Source organism: Acipenser ruthenus, chromosome 4 (genome assembly GCF_902713425.1).
Source record: "Acipenser ruthenus chromosome 4, fAciRut3.2 maternal haplotype, whole genome shotgun sequence".
NCBI classification, from domain to species: Eukaryota; Metazoa; Chordata; class Actinopteri; order Acipenseriformes; family Acipenseridae; genus Acipenser; species Acipenser ruthenus.
In genome coordinates this window covers 94,006,724-94,017,447 of record NC_081192.1, presented here as the reverse complement: position 1 = coordinate 94,017,447, position 10,724 = coordinate 94,006,724, and the positions used below count along the sequence as shown (strand labels likewise).

The 10,724-nt window shown below is 36.6% G+C and overlaps 2 protein-coding genes across 5 annotated transcripts; one reads left to right on the top strand and one right to left on the bottom strand.

Moving 5' to 3' along the window:
• Positions 1–565: 565 nt before the first annotated feature.
• Positions 566–2,742, bottom strand: LOC117399650 (uncharacterized). Its single transcript, XM_033998955.3, has 2 exons — positions 2,605–2,742; positions 566–1,998 (listed from the first exon to the last, which is right to left on the bottom strand). Exon 2 carries the CDS (start codon positions 1,995–1,997, stop codon positions 1,272–1,274), a length of 726 nt encoding a protein of 241 aa, XP_033854846.2. The 5' UTR covers position 1,998; positions 2,605–2,742; the 3' UTR covers positions 566–1,271.
• LOC117399651 (ATP synthase subunit C lysine N-methyltransferase-like) lies at positions 2,662–7,929 on the top strand. Of its 4 annotated transcripts, none has more exons than XM_059023106.1 (6): positions 2,662–2,764; positions 3,605–3,662; positions 4,272–4,393; positions 5,704–5,841; positions 6,547–6,597; positions 7,225–7,929. In XM_059023106.1, the coding sequence occupies exons 1-6, from the start codon at positions 2,696–2,698 to the stop codon at positions 7,417–7,419; spliced, it is 633 nt and encodes a 210-aa protein (XP_058879089.1). In that variant the 5' UTR covers positions 2,662–2,695; the 3' UTR covers positions 7,420–7,929. The 4 variants fall into 4 exon arrangements, with proteins under 4 accessions (XP_058879089.1, XP_033854847.1, XP_033854849.1 ...); XM_033998956.2 differs by having other exon boundaries at positions 2,697–2,764; positions 4,114–4,393; XM_033998958.2 differs by lacking the exon at positions 2,662–2,764 and adding an exon at positions 2,771–3,178.
• Positions 7,930–10,724: the final 2,795 nt, after the last annotated feature.

The window sequence follows — 10,724 nt, the reverse complement described above, 5'->3', positions numbered from 1 at the left end:
TTGTTAAATGATGCTGGGCTCCAATGCGTACCTGGGTTCCTGCAATAATGGCTCCCACTGCTGAAAGCAATACTTTTGTAGAGAGAATCTTATGAAAACGAACTGAAAACCGTAGTAACTGCCACTATGCTTTTCTGTTAAATATATCAATTTACTATGACAATTTACATCTATGTTTCCAAAATCAAAACTGTGCAGTATTGATTTGTTAATAATCATTGTATACTCCAACCATGTAGTTACATTTACTTAAATGTACAGTGAATGGCCCATACAATTTAAAAACTGATGTTTACAAACACTGTAGTAGGTTGTAACCTCACACGCTCATGTTGAAAATGCTTTTTTTTTTTTTTTGTATGTTTTGTTTTGTTTACAAATGCTTAACTTTGGAATAATGCAATAAGCATTTATCTAGGCATCATTTTTAGTTTAATAAAACATGATTGTGAGAAATACAGTACATTAAGCAATTTTCTACACTCTGTGTTGTGTATTACAGTTTATTTATTTCTTAGCAGATGCCCTTATCCAGGGCGACTTACAATTGTTACAAGATATCACATTATTTTTACATACAATTACTCATGTATACAGTTTTTTTTTTTTTTTTTAACTGGAGCAATCTAGGTAAAGTACCTTGCTCAAGGGAACAGCAGCAGTATACCCCACCTGGGATTGAACCCACGACCCTCCAGTCAAGAGTCCAGAGCCCTAACCACTACTCCACACTGCTGCCCTTAATGTGGGTGCACTATATTTATTAAATAATTATTTAAATGCATCTATTCTGCTGGATTGTATCTGTCTTATTTTATGGTTATAAAATCAAGAAGTAATACCGTTGGATGTGTTCTAAATAAAAACAGGCTTAAAATCTAGTGTCCCCTTGCTTTTTCTATGCAGGGGATGCTGCAGCACCCTAGTTACAGTAGATTAGTAGTGTTTGCATTTTATCCCTTTTTCCAACAGTATTTTTGATTTAATTGTTTATAAACTGCCATATAAAGTGGCTTTGTTTGCATATAGTGACTGGGGATGCAATACTTTCTTTGACTTCTGATTTTGCAATATTCGCTTGATCTCTTGTGCAGGGACTCAAGGACTGCCTTCCACTCGAACTACCATACTGTATAGAATTACAGCAGGCTTTTCTTCTGCATTGTAACTAGATTATAGTAATGATTTTAAAAATGTCCTTACACAAACAAATCACAAATGTAATTACGGCACTAGCAAGGTGTTTCAAATAGGGTGCATTCTTCAATGGCCTAGTTCCCAGAACAGGCAATTTCTTCTTCAACTAGGATTCCTTGGGCATTTATCATATTTATATTCTTTCTCCCACCTTTGCCAGTTCTCTTTTTGGGACCTGCCTGATGGGGTGGACAACGTTTTTTGGGGGGAAACGGGATCGCTCCAACCACAGGAGTTGTAAGCAGACCACATTCAGGTATCAGATTCTTCTGTGTTTCTTGTGGAACCTGGGGTTCTGGAAAGACTTCGTCAGATGGACCTTGATTGTTTTGTGCTTGGGCCACATTTGAAGTCTGATGAGCTTTTTTAGTAAGCCCTGGGTGTCTTCTCTGAAAGCTAGTAAACCAATCTGGTCCTGCCATTCCTGTTTCACTCCATCTCTGTGGAAAACTGAGCTTGTAATGGACAGCACACTGATAAGCAAGCTTCCTGACTTCATTTGGAGTTAGTCCACAGTATAGCTCTGCAGTTTGAATGAGATATTCTTCAAGAGCAGTCTCTAGCTCTTCGTTAAAGACTCGATGGGATTTATAACCCACAACTGGGGGAGGTGTTTCAGACCCCTTTTCTGATGCCATTTGTGTTTTCTTTACAAACCGGCTGAGAGACACATGACAAATGTCAAAGTTTTTTGCTACAGATCTGATGGTCTGGTTCTTTTCAATGACTAATTTTGTAGCACGCTCCATTACCTCCTGTGGTGTTCCACGATTTGTTCGCCGCTTGTATGTCCGTGGCATGCTGGAATTGTTGGAGAGGGAACATTAATTATATTGAAATTGATGTTAACTGCAATACATTAAAAGTTTTTTTTGTGTTTAAAATGTTATTCATATTATTGTATCACATTGGCTTGGAACAAATACCATAAAAAATGATTGTTAATATATATATATTTTTATTAGTATCCATCAGCTAACCAGATTTGAAAATATATACAATATCATTATTAACCAATTGGACTTCGTGGCAATTTGAAAAAAAAAGTGCAAGTTTTACTCAATTAGAAATGTCTATATTTTCTGATCGCTTCAAACGCTGTAGCTTGCGAAGTAAGTACACCTTGATGTCTGACATGATAGGTCACCTGACCATAATACCATTATTTTCTTAATAGTTCATTGCTTTTGTAATTTAGCCTACAGTATTTGTGCTGCTGATATGATCGCGCGTACCATTGCGTTGCATCCTGCTGTTACAACCATCCCCGAAACCATCTTAAAACATACACAAACACAATGCTTTGTTCCAAACATTTGATGGATAAAATAATCTTTAATTCACATGATGAACGCGTGACATAAATAAATAGATATCGCGTTGTACAATGTAAAAAGAAATACTTACATTAAAAAATATATATATATCTATATTTTCCGTCTTGGATTGGAGTTTTACAAAAGGGGGACTGCTCCACCGTTACACAGACACACCGGATATGATGCCAGTAGAATTCCATTACAAGGAAGCTGTGTGTTGTTATTGTGTCCTCGTTCTTCTTACTGAAGTAAATTAAATTGCTACTACAGTAGTACAGTAACATTTAAACAACTAGTATGAATTGCACGGTTTTATTGTCCTTTTAAACATAATACGTTCTAATATTTTTTAACGTATTGTCAATGTGACGATATAATTATAGAAATCTACAACAGAGAGACATAAACCCACGTGAGGACCTGTTAGCAGTCGTGTAGCGATTTCTTGTTATTTTTAAAAGTTAAGAATTTAAGCATTGGGGCGCAGCCATTTGCGATTTATAAAACATGCATGGTTCTCTGCGAAGTAGAATTTGGCACTAATGACTTGTTCTTAATGTGAAAATAACTTTGATGTGGTTGTGGTGCACGTCGAGACAAATGAGCTGTTGCACTGTGATTTGTACTGTGGAGTTTGTTAACTCATTTTACTGAAGGACATGGTAGGTTGGGGGTGTGCAGGTTTATTTAATTTTATTTTGAAAGTTTATTCAGTTGCCTGCGCGATATTTTGTATAAAAGATTACGCAGGCCTACGTAGCAAACTATATCATTATATTGTGTGGTATGTTATGGTCATATTAGCGGAACAATAGAAAAGGTCACGGTGAGGGCTATTTGGAACATTAGGCTTAGTGCACCAGTTGAACTAGATGAGTGATGAAATGTATTATAGAATCTAAAAACCGTGTATTGTGTAGCTTTTCTATCTATATATATATATATATATATAAAGCTAGCAATTCAAAGTTAAAATACTGTATTATTATTTCAAAGTCCAACGTGGTAGAATTATGATTGAAAAAATGAGACAAATACTCCACTGCAGTAAGTTTTTATTTTCCCCACCTTTTACAATATTGTTATAGGGTGATGTGACACAATTCTGGACTGCTCAACATACCACGTCCCAATACTTCTTGGAAGGTATGGATTTTATTTTTTGTGATTTTTAGGGTCCTTATTAAAAAAGTGGGGAGTCCTATGATCGAATCCGTCCTTCTGTCACACTCTAAATAGTGAACATAACGGCCTTAATTTTGCACTGTGATGTTCAACACACCTTTTATCATACACCCCATAAACGTTTTGGATTGCATCAGTCTATAATTCGATAACCTCTCAATTTTATACAAATATTTGTACCCTTCCAGTTATTGTATGATTAGGTTATTACCTCTGTACAGTGTGTGATGTCTGTACCCTTCCAGTTATTGTATGATTAACTCTATTACCTCTGTACAGTGTGTGATGTCTGTGCTCTTCCAGTTATTACATGAGTAACCCTATTACCTCTACATTACCTGTGCATTACAGTGTGTGCAGGGTTATGTTTGCTCTTGATATTGTTACTCCTGACAGCTTTTCTTGGTCTCAGGGTCACCACTATGTCCAAATTTCTGCAAGATGCAAGCTTCACCAAGGATTCTAACACTGGTAGCGTTGGAAGAAAGCAATGGGGATTATGGGTAACTGGAGTGGTAGGAGGGACATTGATAGCACTTTATGCTGTGGCCACCCCATTTGTAATTCCAGCCCTCAGGAAGATCTGCTTGCCCTTTGTTCCAGCAACTCCAGCTCAGATTGAAAATGTACTAAAGATGCTACAGTCAAGAACAGGATCACTTGTCGACATTGGAAGTGGTGATGGGCGAATAGTGAGTTGGCAAATTGAAACCTAACATGTATTTCAAACATTACTGAACACTGAGCTATATTTTCCCAACTTCTCACAGTCTTGATGTCAATTTATAGAAAAGATGATGATGTTTTAGAATAAATTACAGCAGAGCTTACTTTTTAAAATGGAGAATGAAGGTAAACTAACAAGTTTGGTTCAATAGCCACAGCATGCTCTCTATTAAGTAGCAACACGGAAGCACACAGATAGCAATCAACCACATGCAAATAATTACAGCAGCACACAATTTCCACTCTTGAACTCCCCTCACCCCTCACAGCACACAAGCTGTCATTTATATAGCTCTCAGAGAGACACAATGTTGCAAAGTCCCCATGTCCTCAGCCAATCAGCATCCGCACAAGTCCACTCCCCTCTGGATCCTTCCCGTGCTGGAGAGAGGTCAACCCAGGTGCAAACTTGCACCTATAGGACACCATGGATGAACTAGTTCTTACAGCAATTCCAGGTGTGCTTGTGTATTGGTACGAGAGTAGTTCCTGTGAAACCCCACGCACTGTCCCAGCGCTGTTTTACACAGTGCAATAGTCCACCTCCTGGTGGCTTAGAGTCCTGCAGCGTTCTGTGCACTCCCACCCCCTTCCTATCTACCTCGGAACGACAGCACACAGACTCCAGCACTGTCTGCACTCGTCGTTACAATATGTTTTATTAAAAATATTCAAGGGTATCCAAGATAAAGGGTTAAGGTTGTCGGAGAACAAAATGAAGAGATATAGGAAGTATTGAGGCACCCTTGCTGATTTGTGATGCTAGGGTGGGGGATGTATTCCCCATTCTTTATTTTACCCCCAAAATGTGTGTCTGTTCTAGTATGGCATTGATGTGATGCCAGACTGGTCATTTACTATTGCAGAACCCCGTTTCTGAGTGGGACAATAAATGTCCCACATTTAGTTGTTCACTGTTCCCTGAAAATAGATAGAAAAAACTGTGAGGAAGAGTGCTCGTTAATAAAAACAACATGTTTTTGAAGAGTGGAGGATTTATTCAGACATACCAAGATATTAAGTATGCACGTGTTTAAAAGTGTAAAAGTGTTTAGTGTGTAAAATCTGCACAACAGCATGGTTGTCGGGATACTTTTATATCACTGTATTTCTATTGTTTTGTGTTCTCTTCCCCATCATAAAACTATTTAGTTTTTTACAGCAATGCAACTGGTAATTTTGCCCAAATGGATATTGCAAGCATTTGTATTGTGATTAAATACATTAAAAACATTCATTTTAAATGTCTAAACACTATTTTATTTTTTTACTGTAGGTGATTGCAGCAGCAAAGCAAGGCTACAGAGCCGTTGGCTATGAGCTGAACCCATGGCTGGTGTGGTATTCTAGATATAGGGCCTGGAGGGAGGGAGTGCATCACAACACCAGATTTCATATAGCAGATTTATGGAAGGTTTGTTTTTCATTAAGTAAGATGTAATCGAGTTGTAATGTAATAAACTAAACAAGACCAAAAAAGTGAATTTAAGTTATCCATGGTGTCAGTAGACCAGTGTTGAAATGTCTCATCATTATGAGAATTCCCAGATGTTCTTGTCTGTTTGTTTCAGTAATATTGCAGTCCTTTTAATCAACTCTTATTTTTTGTGTGCTTGTGATAGTATTGAGTTGCATGTCTTATACTGTCCAAAGGGCCATCTTTCTCCAGTACTGGAAATCCTTCTATTTTTATTTGATAATTTTCATTTTCACCACTGGGTGGAAGTGTTGTATAACTTTTTTGTATTTATTATGATCTTGGGAGTTGTTCTCCTCATTATAAAGGCTTGATTCTATCTCTGACAGTACTGTTACCTTGGAGAGGATATTTCCAGAGTTTAACTTGCATCTCCTCTCTCGTGTGTGGTTATACACCCCATTGTTAGATGTATTACAACCTGTTGCTATTAAGTGTGAAGAAGGCTGTGTCTTCATATGAACCCGAGGCCAGAGCCAAGCTTAGTGTTAGTTTTAAATCATTCACTTCCTTGAACTAAAGTTTCCCATAGCTTAAAAATACAGCTCACATGATTGCTCACAGTACAGTAACTTGTAACACTTCTTCTCCTGTCAATTTCAATTAAAATATTTATTTTATGATTTTTTTTCTTTTTTTTAGGTCAATTTTTCTCAGTATACTAATGTTGTTATCTTTGGAGTTCCACAGATGGTAAGTTTAATTCCAGTGAAAATGTGAACTACGAAGAGCCTTTAAAATGAACTGGCCTCAAGCTCAACACGCGAATATTTGTTTGACATTTTGTCCTTCTAACTGTATCTGAGTCTTCACAAACTTTTTATACAAAACAAAGTGACGAGATGTGCAAAGTTTGCAAAGTCTTTGCTGTGCTTTAAATCAAAATGTGCCCTGACAATCAAAAAGGCATTTTTAAATAAAACAGAAGGTATGGCAATTGATAATTTTGCACAGAAAGACATCCAGTACTCCCCTTTATAAGGCAGCCTGTTATGCTGCGGAACAGGTTATAAGGCTGTACGGTCATGGCTCCCATTTGTCCCATAATGTCATTACACTTACACTAGTATTCTCGTTATACGGAAGAACACAAACAGCATGGTCTCTTAACTATGGCTCCCAACTACAGCATTGTAAAGGGAGCACTGTATATCCTTATTCCCCATATGTTCTCAATCTGATTAATTATGCTGTCCAAATCTGAATCATATTCAAAATGTATGCGGAATGAGTTGAAACAATGTATTTTCTAAAATAAAATAAAAAGTTACTGTAATAGAATAAACCAATGTATAAACAACTTGCTTATGTTCTCTACAGATGCCTCAGTTGGAAGACAAACTTCTAAGTGAACTACAGATCACAGCCAAAGTCATTGCCTGCCGTTTCCCCTTTCCCACGTGGGCACCTGATCACATGACTGGAGAGGGGATTGATACTGTGTGGGCATATGATGCAAAATCATTTCAAAATGGACACTTTCCCAGCCGCAGCCGAGGCACAGAGACCCTATAATCAAAACACACAGTGATGCAGAACTGGGAGCGAGGCATTTCAGTTTGTAAATAAAGATGATCTTCTTTGTCCAAGGGATTTGTTTTGGTGAATTATATTTACCCAATGGCTCTGTGAATTGAAATGCTCTCAATGAAAGAAATTAAAAAAAACAGAAAGCTCTATATGGGGCTACTCACCGGTGTTAACAAAGAATGGAGAACAGTAAGTGCTGTTTTGGCATTTAGTGTTCTTGAAGTCCTTCAAAAATACAGCCTGAGGTGCAAATGTGTGTGAAATATTTATTTTGTCCAAATATTTATTTTGTCGATCGATCCAACCAAGGTGCAGGTTCTTCAATGTACAAAAGTTATTCCCACAGCCACATCATAAGCATGGGTACTGCTGAAAAGGCTCTTAGTGTGACACTGAACTGTTGAAAATCAGACAAATGCCAAGTTGTTTACTTTAAATTATAAATGAAAATATGAGAAATGAAAGAGTTCCTGTGGGGAGGCGCGCATTATGTTATCACACCTACGAAGCTGGCTTTAACAAATATGAGTTTGTATCTGGATAAGCTGATTAACACAAGATGTTACATCACTGCCTTTTCATTACTGAAATTGATTTAACATCAAAGAAATATATACTGTAGTGTAGGCTATGAATATCAGCATCTCAAGCTATAAATACAAGTATATATAAAACTATCACACTTTTGTCACAATTGATTCCCTGTAAGCTGTTAAACTCCCCTCTTTCGTGTTCTACTTTTCAGGCTTTATATACGGTATATATATTAAAAACAAAAAAAAAGACTTCTGCACATACATTACTTACACAAAGCTGGTAAAATATCATACATTTATCAAATAAAACATCAGAAACTTTATTTGGTAATATAAAGTGGACAAAAAAACATGTCTCAGCAGAATCTTAGTCTTTTATGATGGTTGTTAAATTACATTTAATTAGTATAATTCAACAAAGCATCCGCTGTTCACAGTGAAAAATAACAAGGCATGATTAAATGGATCCATGTGTTATGAAAATAAAGATATATTCAGTACCAACACAAATTATGGAAACAACTAGTGATTTACAGCAGGACTTGGAGTAAGGATTGTATTGCCCATTTTTCATCACTTACTAAATGCCCTGGTATCTGAATAGATAATGATCTCAGTGCAGTGGAGGTTGTGGACTTCAACTGGATGTATCTGTTTAGCTCTTACTACACAACTTAGTTGGTTGTAATTTTTTTTTTTATTATTATTATTATTATTATTATTATTATAATAATAATAATAATAATAATAATAATAATATAGTCATTTAGCAGACACTGTTATCCAAAGCAACTTAGAGAGACTAGGGGGGGAACTATGCATCACAATTGCTGCTGCAGAGTCACACTATGACCTCGGTTTACGTCTCATCCGAAAGATGACAAAAATAATATTATTAACTAGATTATGTAGAACAGGGGTGTCAGACTCGTTGCTTATGGTGGGCCTGATCCGACACCCTTTCGGTTGGCGCAGGCCAAGTGACAGTTATAAAAATACAAACACGAACCCAAAATCTTAAAATGATCATATTTAACAACAATTATACATACCATGTTTACATTCCCCTAAATAGCACGTATTTTGATTCCCTCACTGTAACCTCTTAGAACACGTGCGCAAACATGCCTGAGCGACTTCCTTCCCAGGAGCAACACAAACTGTCATGTTGCTGTGATTGCTGTCAGTTGGCAACCACGTAGGTGAGACGGCAGTGCGTCAGATGGTTTGAGTTAAGACACCAGTTATACCAGAAAAAAGGTTTTTAGTTTTGATTTGTATATTTCTGCTAAGATTTGTAGTGACAAGTGTCAATATGTCTTTATCCCTGAAGAGAAAGGTCACCAAGAGTGCTGTGTTTCAAGAGAAATGAGGAATTTCACATTTCTTTGTGGACATGAATGGAAAGCCAACAAGCTTAATCTGTAAGCAACATATGCTGTTGTGAAAGAATACAACATTAAGAAGACACTACGAAGCAAACCATGACAAGAAATATGATAAATATACAGGAATGTTACGTGAAGATAAATACTCTGAATTGGCACAGTCATTTAAAAAGCAACAATCGATGTTTACGAATGCTTGTAGCATAACTTAATAAGTAATGCCGCTGTTAAGGTGAGCTATTGATTTGCCACGATATACCTGTTTCTGAAGAAATACTGCTAAAAGCTGGTGAAATAGTGTCTTCTGAAAGCAGCAAGCTTTCACCATCATGAATATCAACAAATTACTCTCAACTAATTGACATACACCTTAACTCTATACCCAAGATATCCTCAGCCCAGTCATTTGCTCCAGATGTTGATGTGCTGGTTCAAGCAAAGTGGTCCCAGGTATCAGAAGCAGCAGTAGCAGTCACTAATATTCTTTATCTTTATCTTTTGGGGAGTGTTAAATAAAATATTGATCCATATCTATTCTATATTTTGGGTTTTTTTTGCAATTTTATTTACCTGCATCCGCATACTTGTCAACACTGAGTTTTCAAAATAAGGGAGCTTTTGTAAACTGAAATCTTAGTGCCTGAATTGAAGTGAATACCTACATAAGACAAAAGCATACAACTATTCCACTTTATTACTTGGTAAAATGATAGACTGTGATACGGTGCTCCTTCTAATTGCTTTTAAAAAGGAAAACTATCAAAACAGAAAAACGACCATGACATGCTTTTCAAATCCTCTCTTGGCCCCTGTTGTTCTTATTGTACTTGTAGTTGTAGGTAGATGATTTGTCAGCAGCCAATGCTTTGTAAACAGGTCCACTGTAGTTGATTTTGCATGACAGAAAAGCACACATACACAGCTGGCATTGTCACACAACAAACCTAAAGGACGAGCAATGGCACCTACTTTATAACAAGAAAAAAACCCTTCTAAATTCAATAAGTCATCATTAAAATAAAAAAGCCAAAATACACAACTGTCAGTAACATTTAATTGTCAACAATCTTCTATTTTAAATGAACATACTAGTACTGTATATAAACACATATTATCAATCAATTTGAATTTTAAAGCAATGTTGATACTGAAATTATAATAGAAACACCTTTCACTATTTGTGTGACTTTTAGACTTTCCTGCAGAATATTTTGTAATTTGTGAGTTTGGGAACATGTCTACTACAGATTTGCTGAACTAATCACAACATGTAAAGGTCTCTGCATACGTAACTTTCTTGATCTCTGTTTTTCCTGTTGCAACAAAAGTTATTAATTCTTGCTCCCACTGTTAAAATCAGTCCTGC